The 18,305-nt window shown below is 40.2% G+C and overlaps 1 protein-coding gene across 2 annotated transcripts in view; it reads left to right on the top strand.

Moving 5' to 3' along the window:
• Window positions 1-452: 452 nt before the first annotated feature.
• LOC131927895 (uncharacterized) overlaps window positions 453-18,305 on the top strand; it is a gene marked incomplete at its 3' end in the record, with an annotated part of 29,979 nt that continues 12,126 nt past the window's right edge. The window contains 1 exon segment of one of the 2 annotated variants that reach the window (XM_059283768.1): window positions 453-1,065. Coding sequence is in view for 1 of the 2 variants with exons in the window: in XM_059283767.1 (XP_059139750.1) it covers window positions 7,414-7,440 (27 nt within the window). 2 annotated transcript variants of the gene reach the window in all.

The raw sequence follows: 18,305 nt of genomic DNA, 5'->3' as shown, positions 1-18,305 counted from the left end.
CACACCACACACCACACCACACAACCAACAACCACACCACACAACACACCACACAACCAACAACCACACCACACAACCAACAACCACACCACACAATCAACAACCACACCACACACCACACCACACAATCAACAACCACACCACACAACCAACAACCACACAACACAACACAACCAACAACCACACCACACAACCAACAACCACACCACACAACCAACAACCACACCAGATAACCAACAACCACACCACACAACCAACAACCACACCACACCACCAACGACAACACTAATCTTACATGCACGTGAGAGATGGTGAGTGTTGTATCATTTGATATATCCACTCCCCACTAGATTCTTCCATTTACTTCACCTAGCCATCACCCTCACCCCCACCCCCACCCCCACTGTGCCGCCTGTTGGTTGTTTTGGTTTGGCGCGAGTTGACCTGTTTTCGTGATAAGTCGAACTTCGCACAAGTAGGTCAACAGCCTTGGGTCGTGTTTGTATCGTGCATAGATTGGTGCATCAATACACGAACACACAACCAACACGCCACCAGTGGGTGCATTTATACCCGTGTTGTGCTCACTCTAAGCTACATACAGCTAAGTCGTGTGCATTTCTTCATATCCTAGAGTGAGTGCAGGTGCTACAGCCGTATTCGATACCGCCCATGAGCAAGAGTTCAGCTTGCCAGAGTTAGGCCTGCCAGAGTTAGGCCGCTTATGTGAACTTTATTTGAGAGGCAGACAACAATTGCCAGATATCAGGACTGTGTGCGACGCTCAACTTGTCAGCATATGTTACGTCTTGCTGTCTAAAGTGGGGAGTAGAGTCAGCCAGCTGTCGGTAGAAGAGTCAGCCTGCTGTCGGTAGAAGAGTCAGCTAGACCAGCTGGAGAAGCGCCAGGACTTTTGACCGCCTTCAGTGGAGTCAGCACTATATTATTCTCTGCTGCTATTTTTAACCTGGGATTTACTACTCGGGATTTGGGATATAGGATTTATTAAAGCAGAGTCGAACGCTTGATGACGTCACAAAGAGCAACACAACTGGACTAACTAAGGTAAGAATTGAATTCCCTGACTGTCTGCTAACCTTGACCAAGTGGCCAGAGGCGTAGCGACCCTTCCCGGCGCCCGGGGCGAACTTTCGATTTGGCGCCCCCCCCCCTCCTTGCTTATATACATATATATATATATATATATATATATATATATATATATATATATATATATATATATATATATATATATATATACATACATATATATATATATATATATATATATATATATATATATGTGTGTGTGTGTGTGTGTGTGTGTGTGTATAATTGTGTATGTGTAAGCGTGTGTCAGTGTAAGCGTATGTGTGTATAAGCGTGTATGTGTAAGCGTGTATGTGTGTGTGTATAGGCGTGTGTGCGACAGTCCGGAAAAGGTTTAATAATTACAGTGTATGATTTTCGTTCATTAAAACTTTATTCAATTCCCATTAAGATGCGTTTTCCTTTTACAAAAGATTAGTAATGTCAGAAAAAAAAGGCTGATCTGAGTTAGAGGGTTGTTTGTATTTTGTAGCAAGCGCTAATTTGTTTAGATCAGCCTTTTATGTTCTATTTTTGGAACGATCTCTGTTATGATATGGTACATAGATGGATAATAAGTTTGTTAGAATAAGGTCATACAAGTGACATACAAGAGCAACTTATCAGAAACATTTATTGATCGCATTGGAATACGACATGGGTATTTCGTTGACTGATAGAATAACGAAACAATCTAGAGGAAACAAGCTGGAATCCAACGGATGTTAACAGCTCGAAGTCTTGGATTTTGCAGATGTGCGCTGCCTTCTCATCCACTGTCAACAACAAATGCAGAACTAATTGTAGTGATTGAAGAAACAGTAATAACCAGTTTAATGATAGTGGCACCGCCCATGACGTCCTGATTATAATCAGCAGCAATTAACACGCGTTTTAACAGTCTAAGACAATGTGGAATTCAAATGCATTTTCAAAAAAATTCATGCAGGATCTATAGCTAAATGTGAAGTCTCTTTTACTGTATGGCTCGGAGCTAGATTACAGACTGTGAAGAATGAAATAAGAGCATGGAAAAAGTGGTGGTTAGGGCACAATATCAGAAAGATAGTAAAGAACATCACTAAGCAGGTGCTGGTGTAAAGTCCACGAGAAAGAGTAGGAAAAGGAGACACACAAAAAAATGTCTGAAGAAAATCGTTTGATCTAGGGTTCTATCTTCATATAATAATCATTAAAAAAGTTTTTAAAAACCCACGTTTTCTGATTGAACTAAAAAGTAGAAAATAATTGCTATACATCACAATAATGCAAGCGATCACTCTACTATAAGCGATGAAAAACGTGGGGCGCCGAAGTAAAAGTTATATTACTATTGATTAGATAATACTATTGACTTTTATTAGGGAGCTTGTAGAGAGTCAACAGTATTAGAAACTGTAAGAAAATCACGGCGCCCCACGTTTTTGATCGCTTATAGTAGAGTGATCGCTTGCATTATTGTGATGTATAGTAATTATTTTCTACTTTTTAGTTCAATCAGAAAACGTGGGTTTTTTAAAAACTTTTTTAATGATTATTATTTTCTACTTTTTAGTCTTTGTCTGTTTGTTTGCATTAAAATCTTGCTATCGATTTTATCTTTTATTAACACGTTTTTCTTAACTCAGCTTCGCGTTTGTGGATTTGTTTGTTGTTAAAATTGACATCGAAAATTAGCCCACTTCTGATTGCTCTAGAGATCTAAAATTTGGCATGCAGGCTACTTTCGCCTAACAATTTCAGATGCAATCATAAAAACTAGCAATTAGAGACCGTAATTAGCTTAATTTAATTACGCCACAAGGACCATAAAATTGAGGACATGATTTCTAAAGATACCGACAAGACTGGAGGCCTATTGACACAGTTCCTTCGGCCCCAATCGATGTGAGCGCGCTGGCCGTGATCGTATAGTGGTTAGTACTTCGCGTTGTGGCCGCGACAACCCAGGTTCGAATCCTGGTCGCTCAAGATTTTTAGTCCGTGTATTTATAAACACTTAGTCAAGTCATACTTAATCAAGTCATTAGATAAAGTAGAAAATAAACTATATAAAAAACTTTTTTAAAAACCACGTTTTTCATGTGTAGCAACGGACTAAAAAGGAGAAAATAAAATACTTTTAAAAAACTTAAAAAAAAAAACCACGTTTTTCTTGTGGACTAAAAAGTAGAAAATAAATTTTTCTTTTGTGCTTCCTCGAGCTGTGCAGGTTCTTGTGATGACTGACAAAAAACGTGGGTCGGGCAGATGGGTCGGGAAATTTGATGGTGAACGTACCCACGTTTCTTGTCAGTCATCACAAGAACCTGCACAGCTCGAGGAAGCACAAAAGAAAAATTTATTTTCTACTTTTTAGTCCACAAGAAAAACGTGTTTTTTTTAAAAAGTTTTTTTAAAGTATTTTATTCACTTTTTTTTTTGGGTAAACGAAGACAACTCGTAAAAAGACAACTCGTAAAAAACACGTTGTGTGAATACGTTACTGACTAGAACACATAGATTTGAACCCGTGTCGAGTGGGATAGCAATCGTGTGCCCAACCACTCAACCATATCGTCTCCCCCATTCTGGCCACCATTTGTTACGGTTGTTTGTACACAAACACCGCGTGAACACTACTCAGTAAGCAAAGAGGGACAGTACCGAACCTTGTTTTCATCAAATTACAGTTACTGGGTTATGTCCCCTTTTCCCCACGTTTTTACTACAATTATATAGCGGTCTAAAATGCTCAATAAAATGTTTCCATGGATCAATTTAGTAATAATAACAATTGAATATTCTATGGTCATCGTAAAAAGACAACTCGTAAAAAACACGTTGTGTGAATACGTTACTGACTAGAACACATAGGTTTGAACCCGTGTCGAGTGGGATAGCAATCGTGTGCCCAACCACTCGACCATATCGTCTCCCCCATTCTGGCCACCATTTGTTACGGTTGTTTGTACACAAACACCGCGTGAACACTACTCAGTAAGCAAAGAGGGACAGTACCGAACCTTGTTTTCATCAAATTACAGTTACTGGGTTATGTCCCCTTTTCCCCACGTTTTTACTACAATTATATAGCGGTCTAAAATGCTCAATAAAATGTTTCCATGGATCAATTTAGTAATAATAACAATTGAATATTCTATGGTCATCGGAAACAAAGCTTCCCTGAAAATTTCAGCGCGCTAGCTAACTGGGAAGTGCCCGAAATATCGATCGCAAGATTTGAGTGGAGACCCAAACAAACAGACGCGAAAGCAAGTTAAAGAAAACGTGGGAAAAAAATCAAGTTAGTTGACGAAGTGTTGCCTACGCCTATTCTCCTTAGGAAACCGAAAAAAAAGAAGGAAATCAAACGAGCTTAGAGCAGTGGTTCTAAACTTGTATTCGATCGAACCCAAGAGTATGTAAGTCTCAAAGCTTTGGCGGAGGTCAAGACACACACCCGACATATGATTCACGATAAGATTTTGTCAATATTGACGCTAAAGTTATTAAGAAGGATTCGGTGAAGGCGCATATGAAACTGGTAGGGTTCGGTACCTCCAAAAAGATTAAGAATCACTGCTTTAGAGTGTAGTTTGTATAAGGTGCAAGCTTATTTGGTCTACGTTTGGTTGTGTCTTTAGAACAATTTCGATAATAGTGTATTATAGTTTTAAATTATCAGTTAGGTCGAACAAAGTAACAAAGCATCATCACCTGTTGTGGTGTTATACCATTTTTACATTGTTTAGTAGGTCTAGTAGCCTTAACTATATGAAAATTGCAGTATTAGGACTTGTTATAAAACAAGCAAAAAAATGACCTATTCAGTACAATATCTTTATGTTTTTAGCTTTTGTTCGAGACAAAAGAGCCCCCCCCCCCCGCACACACACGCGCACACCTCCCAACCATCTTTGACAAAGTTTGTAGAGCGGGTTAATGTAACTAGCTTTCTAACTTTTTAAAAAATGTTACACAATTGTACAATGCACTTTAGTACAATTAGTTGCTTTTCTAAGCGCTAAAGGTTGCTTACTCAAAATCCAGTGTAATTTTGCGATTTTAGTTAGTCTAAAAGCGCCCCCCCCCCCCCAGCACCATCTTAATCAAAGTCATTTACGTATTTTACGGTTCAACAACCTGTTTTAATACAATTGGTTGTTTTTATAAGTGGTAACGTGTATCGTCTCACCTATATAGTGTAAATTCTTCCGATTTTAGTCTCGAAAAGCGCACCCCCCCCCCATCTAGGAAAAGCTGGAAAGCAGTGTTTCTTCCAGACTTTTTTCTCCGGGGGGCACTTGAAATTTCCGGGGGGGGGGGGGCGGTAGACTTTCTTCGGGGGCGGGGGGGGGGGCGGACACTGTTAAAAGTATATATTTTCTATATAAATTATAAAAATTTCATTTCGTTCGGGGAGGGGTGGGGGGGGGGGGGCGGTAAAAAAAATTCCCTGGGGGGGGGGGGGCTTTCTCCCCCCCCCCCCCCCGATGAGATGCCTGGAAGAAACTCTGCTGGAAAGCGGTTTTGCCGGTCACTGCTTCTTAAGATTATATGTTTTACAGTTAATTTTCAAGGTTGAAAACAGTTAAACCAGTATGTAAAGGCTTGTAGTCATTACATTTCTTAACTTAGACGGTTTATAATTCAAAACTGCAGCATAAAATCAGCTTTAATCCACTCCTTTTGGCGCCCCCCCCCTCTTCCCTCCCGCCCCCCTCCTAACTACGCCTCTGCAAGTGGCCTGACTGTCTACATTCAATCCCTGTCTGTTGACGTTCAGGACCCCACCCCCTCCCATGTGTGTATAGGTGTAAGGAGGGGGGTGGGGGTCAGTGGTCATGAGAACGGCAAACATTCTCCGTTGACTACAAGACATTCTCTCACACAACTGGATGGGGGAGGGGGGACAGACAAACACATAAACACACACACACACACGTATATATATATATATAAATATGAATAAATAAATAAATAAATAAATAAATAAATAAATATATATATATATATATATATATATATATATATATATATATATATATATATATATATATATATATATATATATATATATATGGTTCCCAGAAAGAACCGCAACGGAAAAAAGCGCAACGGAAAAAAGCGCAAATCAAAAAGCGCAACGGAAATAAGCGCACACGGAAAAAAGCGCAAAGAGAAAAAAGCGCACACAGAAAAAAGCGTAAACAGAAAAAAGCGCAAACGGAAAAAAGCGCAAAGAGAAAAAAGCGCACACGGAAAAAAGCGCAAAGAGAAAAAAGCGCACACAGAAAAAAGCGCAAACAGAAAAAAGCGCAAACGGAAAAAAGCGCAAAGAGAAAAAAGCGCAAACGGAAAAAAGCGCAAACAGAAAAAAGCGCACACGGAAAAAAGCGCAAACGGAGAAAAGCGCAAACGGAAAAAAGCGCAAACAGAAAAAAGCGCAAACGGAAAAAAACGCAAACAGAAAAAAGCGCACACAGAAAAAAGCGCAAACAGAAAAAAGCGCAAACGGAAAAAAGCGCAAACAGAAAAAAGCGCACACAGAAAAAAGCGCAAACGGAAAAAAGCGCAAACAGAAGCAGAAAAATGCGCAACCAGAAAAAACACAAAGAAAAATGTGCAAAAGAGAAATTTAGCACAAAGACCATATGGACTAGATGACACATTTATAACAGTCATGTATATATATAGGGGCCTATATATATTTTTTAATTTTTTAATATATATATATATATATATATATATATATATATATATATATATATATATATATATATATATATATATATGTGTGTGTGTGTGTATGTATGCATGTATATAAAGCAAAGTGGGCGATGTTTGTTTGTTACTCACACCTATTAGATCGGGAACTTGTGCGTAAGTTTCAAGGAAATTCGCCTTACCCCACCTCTTCTCCCCGCCTTACCCCACCTCTCCCTCCCCGCCTTACCCCACCTCCCCGCCTTACCCCACCTCCCCGCCTTACCCCATCTCCCCGCCTTACCCCACCTCCCCGCCTTACCCCATCTCCCCGCCTTACCCCACCTCTCCCTCCTCGCCCGTGGCTAACACAACCTGTCGGCTTCAGTTACCTCCCTTGTTCAGTCTGACAATTTCCTTGCACATTGTCACAGATCATTGTAGGATAAGCACTAGGATAATTGTAGGATAAGCACTAGGATAATCGTAGGATAAGCACTAGGATAATTGTAAGATAAGCACTAGGATAATTGTAGGATAAGCACTAGGATAATTGTAGGATAAGCACTAGGATAATTGTAGGATAAGCATTAGGATAATTGTAGGATAAGCACTAGGATAATTGTAGGATAAGCAATGACCAGTGATCCAGTCAAATGTGGGGTAAGTGACAACCACTTTATTGTCAGTGTCATCTAGGCTTTTGTCTGAGGGCTTTTGTCTGAGGGCTTTTGTCTGAGGGCTTTTGTCTGAGGGCTTTTGTCTGAGGTCTTTTGTCTGAGGGCTTTTGTCTGAGGGCTTTTGTCTGAGGGCTTTTGTCTGAGGGCTTTTGTCTAAAAATCTCAGGGCTTTTATCTCAAGAAATTTGAGGCCTTTATTTTCTGAAGTTTATTTTTTTTAAAGAACAAAATGATTAATTTATCCAAAGACCCACGTTAATGTGAAGGTCAGCATCGCAAGATTGTGTGATCGTGTGATTGTGTGATCGTGTGATTGTGTGGTTATGTGAACTGATTGTATCACGTGATACTACTTTTTAACAGTAAATGTTTTGACATTCCATATTTCAGAGTAACTTGGTTACCTAATGCTTTTCAAACCACGGTTTTTGAGAAACTTTACGACTAAGTAAAAAAATCAAAATTTTCATTTGCTGTGTTTACAAATTCAAATCTTGGAATTAAAAAAAAACTTCAGGCTTTGGTTTCATTTTTTTTTTCATTTCCTTGACGGCTGCTCAGCTTAGCAAACGTCAGGTAGAGTGACGTCACACGGCAAGAATTGTGTGGCGTTCGGTCTTTAGTTCTAGACCTTCAGTCTAATTATTTCTACCTCGTATGATCCAATTTTAGACCGTTGGTATCGTTTTAGCTATATGGTCTTATATCTAGCGCATATGTTCAACTTTTAGACCTTTGGTCTTATATATAGCGCATATGGTCCCATTTTAGACCTTTGGTCTTATATATAGCGCATATGGTCCAATTTTAGACTTTTGGTCTTATATCTAGAGCATATGGTCAACTTTTAGACCTTTGGTCTTATATCTAGCGCATATGGTCCAGTTTTAGACTTTTGTTTTTATATCTAGCGCATATGGTCCAATTTTAGACTTTTTATCTTATATTTAGCGCATAAGGTCACAACCCCTCGTGAGCTAGCGGGTAACAAAATGCAATCAATCATTCATTACATGTCGTCCTCATCATATTGATTGTACATCCCCCCACCCCTCCACACCTCCACCCTCAACACTTGAATGTTACATGAAGATCTCCCCAGTATGTTTCTACCACACCGAAGACTAATTAAATATAAATATCACTTACAAAGCAAACAGGAATCGATTTTTTTTCTTCTTCGTGTTTGTTTGTTTCATGTGTGAGCGAGAGACGTGAAGGATGTCTAGCTAGAGGCATTAATGGCTGCAGCCGTCATATGTCTAGCTAGAGGCATTAATGGCTGCAGCCATCATATGTTAATGACGTCATACGTCGTGAGATGCACTGACTGACCCAGTCACTCGGAAACATCCAGCCCCAACAACTGTCGTTTTTTGGTCCCTAGCCCCACCCCCATCCCCGTCCCTAGCCCCACCCCCATTCCCGTCCCTAGCATAACCCCCATTCCCTTCCCTAGCCCCACCCCCATCCCCGTCCCTAGCCCCACCCACATTCCCGTCCCTAGCCCCACCCCCATCCCCGTCCCTAGCCCCACCCCCATCCCCGTCCCTAGCCCCACCCCCATCCCCGTCCCTAGCCCCACCCCCATTCCCGTCCCTAGCCCCACCCCCATCCCTAGCCCCACCCCCATTCCCGTCCTTAGCCCCACCCCCATTCCCGTCCCTAGCCCCACCCCCATTCCCGTCCCTAGCCCCACCCCCATTCCCGTCCCTAGCATAACCCCCATTCCCGTCCCTAGCCCAACCCCATCCCCGTCCCTAGCCCCACCTCCATCCCTAGCCCCACCCCCATTCCCGTCCCTAGCCCCACCCCCATTCCCGTCCCTAGCATAACCCCCATTCCCGTCCCTAGCCCAACCCCATCCCCGTCCCTAGCCCCACCCCCATCCCTAGCAACCACCCCCATCCCCGTCCCTAGCATAACCCCCATTCCCGTCCTTAGCCCCACCCCTATTTCTAGCTGCTCCTGTCAAACCTTTGTCCCTTGCTCCACCTAGTCTCTACCCCCCCCCCCCCGTCCCTAGCTCATCCCCTGCGGCGGTTTGTTTAATTAACAAGCACATATTTAGTGCTGGGACCTGACAGCTCCATATCCGCTGGCCACGCCTGATGATTGCCACACCGGATGTATGTACGCACCGGATGTATGTACGCACCGGAAGTCTTTATGTTCAAGATGGCCGCCTCCCTCTGTTGTTTTCTTACTGGGTTTCTGAATCTAGGTCATGACACCAAAGATTCAGCATGCCCAGTCACTCATTCCCTATATATTAAGTTCAATTCTGTATGTTTGTATATAAACATGGATTTCAAAGGCATATAAGAACAAATAATACTTCTATGGCGTCAAGTGTTAAACGTCTAAATTGCTCATCATCTAAACTCATGGTTTAAATAATTAAATACTGAAGGTGTTGTAAAACAATTTTCATTTTTCAAACTGATGGCAATAATTGTTGGGATGTTCATTAAACAAAATGTTTAAAAAATATAATCTTTTACAAAAATTCTATTTATGTCTGAAAATTATTTATATTTAGTCTTTTAGCACTTATCACTTCCCTTGATAAATTAGGAAAACACAATTACTTCCCTTTAAAAAAATGGTGGGAAAAGAATTTACTTTTTATTACTTTGTTTTGGTGTTGGGAAAAATAATTACATAATTAGCGGGGATTGATCAAGTGAAATGTTGTAGATATTTTTAATACTGTCTTTTATTTATTCTATACACTGAACGTACTGTTTACTAATATTTTTTAAAAAATCAATAACATTTAATAAGCCAGCTCCTAAATGTCCCATATCTTGTGAGCACTATGGTGCATAATTTCGCTTTAAGCATTGCGATAGACTATGGATAAGGTTACTATAGTCTTTAAATGAATCAAATCCAGGCGTCCTAGGCACCCCGACAGAGTAAATTTGGCGCCCCGGGCCTTCACGTGTTCGCTGTGGCGCCTACGTTCGTTTTAGTGAGTGCAATAGCATATGGATACGTTGGTGTACTATAGTCGTTTACTAAGCTGAAACAGGCGGTTTCGCCGGCGCCCCATCATGGTGCGATTTGGCGCCACTGGTTTTATGTTTGCGTTGATTTGCATTATTTTGGGTTATTGTTTTCGTTTTGGTTTACGTTTGTGTTTCTATTTGTATTGTGTTTGCTTTTTTGTTTGCGTTTGTGTTTTCTTTGTGTTTGGGTTTGCATTAGGATTTAGGTTTGTTTTAGTGTTTTTTTTTTTGGTATTTTGTTTGTGTTTGTGGTTGGGTTTGTGTTTTCGTTTGCGTCTTTTTGTGTGTTTTGGTTGGTTGTGGTTAGGGTTGATTCGAAAAGTAATACATTTCCTAAACCCGGGCAATGCCGGGTATATCAACATTGTCTAAACATATCAACATGGTCTAAACATATCAACATTGTCTAAACATATCAACATGATCTAAACATATCAACATTGTCTAAACATATCAACATGGTCTAAACATATCAACATGGTCTAAACATATCAACATGGTCTAAAGTCTAAACATATCAACATTGTCTAAACATATCAACATGGTCTAAACATATCAACATGGTCTAAACATATCAACATGGTCTAAACATATCAACATGGTCTAAATATATCAACATGGTCTAAACATATCAACATGATCTAAACATATCAACATGGTCTTAAGTCTAAACATATCAACATGGTCTAAACATATCAACATGATCTAAATATATCAACATGGTCTAAACATATCAACATGGTCTAAACATATCAACATGGTCTAAACATATCAACATGGTCTAAACATATCAACATGGTCTAAATATATCAACATGGTCTAAACATATCAACATGGTCTAAACATATCAACATGGTCTAAACATATCAACATTGTCTAAACATATCAACATTGTCTAAACATATCAACATGGTCTAAACATATCTACATGGTCTAAAGTCTAAACATATCAACATGATCTAAACATATCAACATGATCTAAACATATCAACATTGTCTAAACATATCAACATGATCTAAACATATCAACATGGTCTTAAGTCTAAACATATCAACATGGTCTAAACATATCAACATGATCTAAACATATCAACATGATCTAAACATATCAACATGGTCTAAACATATCAACATGGTCAAAACATATCAACATGATCTAAACATATCAACATGGTCTAAACATATCAACATGGTCTAAACATATCAACATGATCTAAACATATCAACATGGTCTTGTGACCTACTTAGGTCCAGTAATGTTTTATTTTGACATTGTATAATACCTTATATGGATTGATGGTGCAACTACCGGGGTTTTTCCACTGTCTTATTAAGGGTGTCTAGGACCCAGAAATTTTCCATCAAGATCTGATTGATTGATTCTGATCAGATGACCATTCCAACCAATAGCTACATGAGTTGAGGATAACCTCCCCTGTTGCATAAGTCTTTAACTGGTTCGCACACACGCAACACGAGGCAGTCTACCTTGATCAAACGGTCCATTGAGACCAGGCCGTCCATTTTGTCCGGCAATAGATTCTGACCATTTGAACGTGAGAGACTTTAAGTCCTGTGTGTGTTATGCTTTCTTAAGTTGTTTTAGTCTTCTAGTATAATATTACTTGTCGCCAAGTGATTCTTGAAGCTATAGCAGTGTTGTGTGACCTGTGGCTATTTTTATACAGTGTTGAAATCTGTGATAGTGTTTTTTCTTACGCTTTGTAAGTTGGGTTTTGATATTTTATAAATTAAATATTTTATCTAGTTTAACCTTGTGTTCTGCCACAACTGTGTTCGCTTATTAAAGGTTGTATGCAGATTGGATGAGTTGTTAACTTCAATAGTATCACTAGTTTTCCCTAGACATCGAGATCGAGCCCTAGTGTGTTGTTGAGTTAGTGTTCATCCATTTAGGCTTTAAGTCATTTGCATATTACCCCGAAAAAAGAATCCGGGGACGTTCACCATCTATCTGGCTGATAGATAGGTAAACGTTACAAAGTGGGGGCTCGCCGAGATTTAATCTGTCGTTCCAGTTGTTGGTTATATCAGTTAAACACTAAGTTTAGTTTGATTTAGTTGTTTTTCTATCCAGTAGCGCCGTGTTCTTACAACGCGCGCAAGGCTAGAGGTATCTAGGTCAATAGCCAGACGTGTCACAATAGGAGGTCAAGTACACGGCCCAACGCTCCGTGTTAAGTTAGAGAATCTAGGCTTGTATTGATTTTGAAAGTTAGTGTTATGGAGTCTTTTTTGGCTAATCCCACTTTTGAGGAGGTCGAGAAGTTGAGTAGAAAAGTTTTGATTAGTGTTGTTAAGGAATTGAAATTGGATTATTCTGTTACGCAGAAGTCAGAGGTGTTGAGAGATAAAATTGTTGTTCATTTTATTAATGAAGGGGTATTTGATGAAAGTTTGTTGGCCGGTGTGTTACTCCGCGAGGAGAAACCTCTAGAGAAGGTAGAATTAGAAGCTAGAATTGCTTTAGAGAAGGAGAAAGTTGCTTTAGAGAAACAGGAGTTAGAGGCTAAAATTGCTTTAGATAAGAGGAGGTTGGAATTAGAGTTTGGTCAAGTTAGTGATGTCACTTCTCTGGTAGATCCAAAAAAGTTGTCGGTGGGGCAAGTGATTGCCAAATTTGGGAAATTAGTTCCTAAATTTGATGAAACAGATTTGGTCGTTTTCTTTAACTCATTTGAGAGTTTAGCGAAGACATGTGAATGGCCCGAAACTTCCATTACTGCTTTATTGAGCTCGGTCCTTACTGGGAAAGCTGCAAAAACATACCAGGCACTCTCTCACGACGTTCAAAATAACTATAGTTTGGTCAAGACTGCCATTTTGAAGGCCTACGAACTGACGCCCGAGGCCTATCGGATGAAATTCCGAGCACTCCGCAAGTTACCCACTCAATCATATGTGGAATTTCTCTTTGAAAAGGAGAAAATATTCTCAAGGTGGCTACACTCTGAGGAAGTTTCTGAGTTTGAGAAGCTCAGGTCACTTATCCTAAGGGAAGAATTCCTAACGTCCCTGCCTGAAGAGATACGACTACACATACTGGATAACAAGATAATTGACATCCAGAAGGCTGCTGAGTCGGCTGACACATATATGTTGGTGCATAAGAAACCACCAGTGTCAGGAAACCGCCTCAACCCCGTGCTTCCCCTTTTTGGCAGCAATCCTCCTGTTGGCCAACACGTGAAGGCATTACAGTCCAGAGAGAAACCAAGGTTAACTCTCAATCGTCGAGCAGTATGCCAGTTCTGCAAAAGACCTGGTCATCTTGTCAAGGACTGTTACAAACGTCGTCAATATAACAGAGAGGTGGTGCGTACTTCTGCGCACTATGCTCTATCCCCTCAAGCAGCCAGTTCAACTATGAACTCTAGAATTCTAAAGGACTCTAACCCTAAGTGTCCGCAAGAAGGTAGTCAAGTCTCCACACATTATGTGCAGTCACATTTTGACTGTTCACGCCACCATCCAGTTTCTTCCGAGTCTACCGATCTCGAGGGATCGAGAAAAGTTGACTTTTCATCTTTCATTGCCGAAGCCATCATTAGCAAACCAGGTGATCCGTTGTCTCAGCGGAATATCACCGTCCTATGAGACACAGGAGCGTCACAATCACTTCTTTTGAAAAGTTCAATGGACATTACACCAGAGACGAACACCGGAAATATTTCCATTATCCAGGGAGTGGGGACAAAATCTACTGTCGTCCCTTTACACAAGTTTGCCCTGAAACATCATCTCGTCGAAGGTGAGGTCATTTTAGGTGTGATAGATAGTATTCCTGTCCCAGGAGTACACCTACTTCTAGGGAATGACCTTGCGGGAAGCAAAGTATACCCCTGTACGGTTCCAAACCCTTTGTCAACAGTTCCAGATAATGATAATGAACTGTATCCTGCATGTGTGGTGACAAGAAGCCAGACCAAACAATTGGCTGACACAACGTCTGAAACACACCTACCATCATCGTCAAGAAATTCGACTCCCAAACTGGAGTCTATGCTTCCAGAAAACACAAGCCTGGGCTTACCCCTGAGAATATCTCAGGAAGACATCATTAAAGCTCAACAAGTCGACGCGGAACTCAAAGCAATGGTCGAAAAATCTCTATCATCTGACGATGGGGAATATTTCTCCGAGAACGGCCTCTTCTTTCGTCGCTCTATACCAGTGAATGCCTCACCAGCCGAACCATGGTTGGGTAAAAACCAGCTGTGGGTCCCTCCACCTTATCGGCATGAAATACTTAAACTGGCACATGACCATCCAATGTCAGCGCACCCAGGAGTCACTAAAACGACGGCGAAGATCAAAGAACTGTTCTTTTGGCCCAAAATGAGAAATGATGTGTCGCGTTACTGCAAAAGTTGCACGAACTGTCAGTTGGCCGGAAAGCCAAACCAGAAAATTCCTAAGGCCCCTTTGAGTCCGATTCCTGTATTAGAAGAACCCTTTTCTAAAATCGTCATGGACTGTGTAGGTCCCTTGCCTAAAACCAAGGCGGGCAACGAGTACCTACTTACCTTTATGTGTTCAAGTACCCGTTTTCCCGAGGCGTTCCCCTTACGGAACATTAAGGCAAAGACTGTAGTCAGAGCCATGACCCGGTTCTTCACTACCTTTGGATTACCTAGAATCGTTCAAACAGATCAAGGCAGCAACTTCACCAGTCACCATTTTCAGGAAGCACTAGCCAAGCTAGGCGTTACCCACATCACCAGCTCAGCCTACCACCCCCAGTCTCAAGGCGTACTTGAGAGATTCCACCAAACCCTCAAAACCATGCTAAGAACATTCGCTAATAGTAACACCCAATGGGATGAGACTGTTCCTTGGATTATTTTCGCTGCGAGGGACTGTGTCCAGGACTCTTTAGGTTACTCTCCTTTTCAACTTGTGTTTGGACATTCTGTCCGTGGTCCCCTGAAGCTGATCCACGAACGTTGGACAGGTACCAGTGATCATCCAGTGGAAAACTTTGACGATTTTCACATTCGACTGAAAGCCGTGTGCGAAATGGCTCACAAGAACTTAAGAAAGGCCCAAGTGAGAATGAAAGGACTGTATGATAAGAGTTCTCGTAAACGAACATTCAATCCAGGCGACAAAGTTCTTGTGCTAGTGCCTAATCTGAACAATGCGTTATCCTTGAGATATTGTGGACCCTTTACTGTGCATTCAAAATTAAGTGATTTGAACTATGTTATCAATACGCCCGACAGAAGAAAGAAACAGACAGTGTATCATGTTAACTCACTGAAAAAGTATTATGATAATTGTAACAATTTTTATTCCACAGCTAAAATTACTTTACCTGTATGTTCAAATGTTTCTGATGATGTGATACATGATAAATTGAAACCCCCAAAATTGGTAAATTCTTCCTTTTTAGATAATTTGAATGTCCACCTTATGCATTTGTCCACAGAGGAAAGCCATAAATTGTCTCAATTATTTGAGACATTTCCCTCTATTTTTGGGGATGTCCCCAAAGAAGCGAAGGTTCCACCTCATGATGTAGACGTAGGTGACGCAAAACCCATCAAACAACACCCCTATAGAGTTAACCCGGAAAAAGCTGTTTTGATAAAAGATGAAATTGATTATATGCTTAAGAATGATATCATTGAGCCCAGTTTCAGCAACTGGAGTTCCCCATGTCTCCTAGTCCCGAAAGACGGTGGATCTTTCAGGTTTGTGACCGACTTTAGGAAGGTAAATGCGCTCACCAAAGCTGATTCCTATCCATTACCTCGGATAGAAGACGTTATTGATAAAGTTGGTCAAGCTAAGATAATTTCCAAAATTGATTTACTTTCAGGATACTGGCAAATCCCCTTATCTGACCGTGCAAAAGAAATATCTGCTTTTGTAACCCCTAATGGTTTTTATAGATACAAACGTATGCCCTTTGGTATGCGAAATGCTGGTCAAACTTTCCAGAGGGTCATTAACTCTGTCATTGCTGACATAGACCAATGTGAGGCCTACATAGATGATATAGTTGTATTTTCTAATACTTTTGAAGAACATATTGTTCAGTTGACTAACCTTTTTAGAAAATTGTCTGAAGTGAATTTTACTGTAAACTTGCATAAAAGTGATTTCTGTAAAGGTTCAATTACCTATTTGGGTTATCAAGTGGGAACGAACCAAGTTCGGCCCATTGAAGCTAAAGTAGATGCTATTGTAAGGTTACCTCCTCCCAAAAATTGTAAAGAAATCAAGAAGTTCCTTGGGATGGCTGGTTACTATAGGCGGTTCTGTCAAAACTTTTCAGCTATTGCTGAACCTCTTACTGCATTATTGAAAAAGGGTGTTGAGTTTGAATGGTCAAGTAAATGTCAAGAAGCTTTTTTTAACCATTAAGTCATTTCTATCTAATGCTCCTGTTATGGCTGCACCAGATTTCAGCAAGCCCTTTAAACTTGCCATTGATGCTAGCAACTTAGCCATTGGCTCAGTCCTATTTCAAGAAGACAACATGGGAATTGACCATCCCATTGCCTTTTTTTCCAGGAAGTTAAATGAGAACCAAAAGAATTACTCTACTATTGAAAAAGAGGCGTTAGCTTTGGTTTTGTCATTACAACATTTTGAAGTCTATGTCTCTTCTTCAACCAATCCAGTCAGGGTGTTTTCTGACCATGATCCCCTGAAATTTACCTCTAAGTTAGGACAGACAAATCAAAGAATATTGAGATGGTGTTTATATTTCCAAAATTTTAATCTGGAAATTTCACACATTAAGGGTAGTGATACTGTTGTGGCTGATTGTTTGTCAGGGATGTAAAATCTTATTGCACACATTGATCATGTGACCTGTTTTATGGTTCATTAGGAACATACACAATTGTTGTGTTTGGGTGACACTCACATGAAAATGAGTGGTATGAGTTTTGAATTTTTCAAAATTCCAATCCTGTTGAATATTTTGTTTATTTTCAGGTGAACCTTAATTAAATGTGGTTTTTGATTATATGTAATCTTTTATGATAATATGTCTCATATGACTCAGTTGATATTGTAGCTAGTCATTGAAATAAAGGTCTTACCCTGGCGGGTTTACCACTTTTAATATCCTCATGGAAATATTGTAATACCCTTTTTTGAGGGATTTTGATGTTTAATTACTTTTTGAAGGGTTACTCCCCTTTCACCAATTGTAAAAGTTTGAGTTACTTCCCTTTTATCTTCAGGGATATTTTCATCTGGTATTAAGGTTTTGATTGCCTACATTTGTAAAGCATTTTTTTTTATTTCATTGCCAGATTGGTTCCTTATGTATGTTTTTGTGGAACCTATCTGTCACTTCCAAAAAGGGAGGGGATGTGACCTACTTAGGTCCAGTAATGTTTTATTTTGACATTGTATAATACCTTATATGGATTGATGGTGCAACTACCGGGGTTTTTCCACTGTCTTATTAAGGGTGTCTAGGACCCAGAAATTTTCCATCAAGATCTGATTGATTGATTCTGATCAGATGACCATTCCAACCAATAGCTACATGAGTTGAGGATAACCTCCCCTGTTGCATAAGTCTTTAACTGGTTCGCACACACGCAACACGAGGCAGTCTACCTTGATCAAACGGTCCATTGAGACCAGGCCGTCCATTTTGTCCGGCAATAGATTCTGACCATTTGAACGTGAGAGACTTTAAGTCCTGTGTGTGTTATGCTTTCTTAAGTTGTTTTAGTCTTCTAGTATAATATTACTTGTCGCCAAGTGATTCTTGAAGCTATAGCAGTGTTGTGTGACCTGTGGCTATTTTTATACAGTGTTGAAATCTGTGATAGTGTTTTTT

The sequence above is a fragment of the Physella acuta genome, unplaced genomic scaffold (assembly GCF_028476545.2).
Source record: "Physella acuta isolate Inbredline_101_S28 unplaced genomic scaffold, ASM2847654v3 ptg001444l, whole genome shotgun sequence".
Lineage (NCBI taxonomy): Eukaryota > Metazoa > Mollusca > Gastropoda > Physidae > Physella > Physella acuta.
This window is presented reverse-complemented; position numbering and strand designations above follow the sequence as displayed.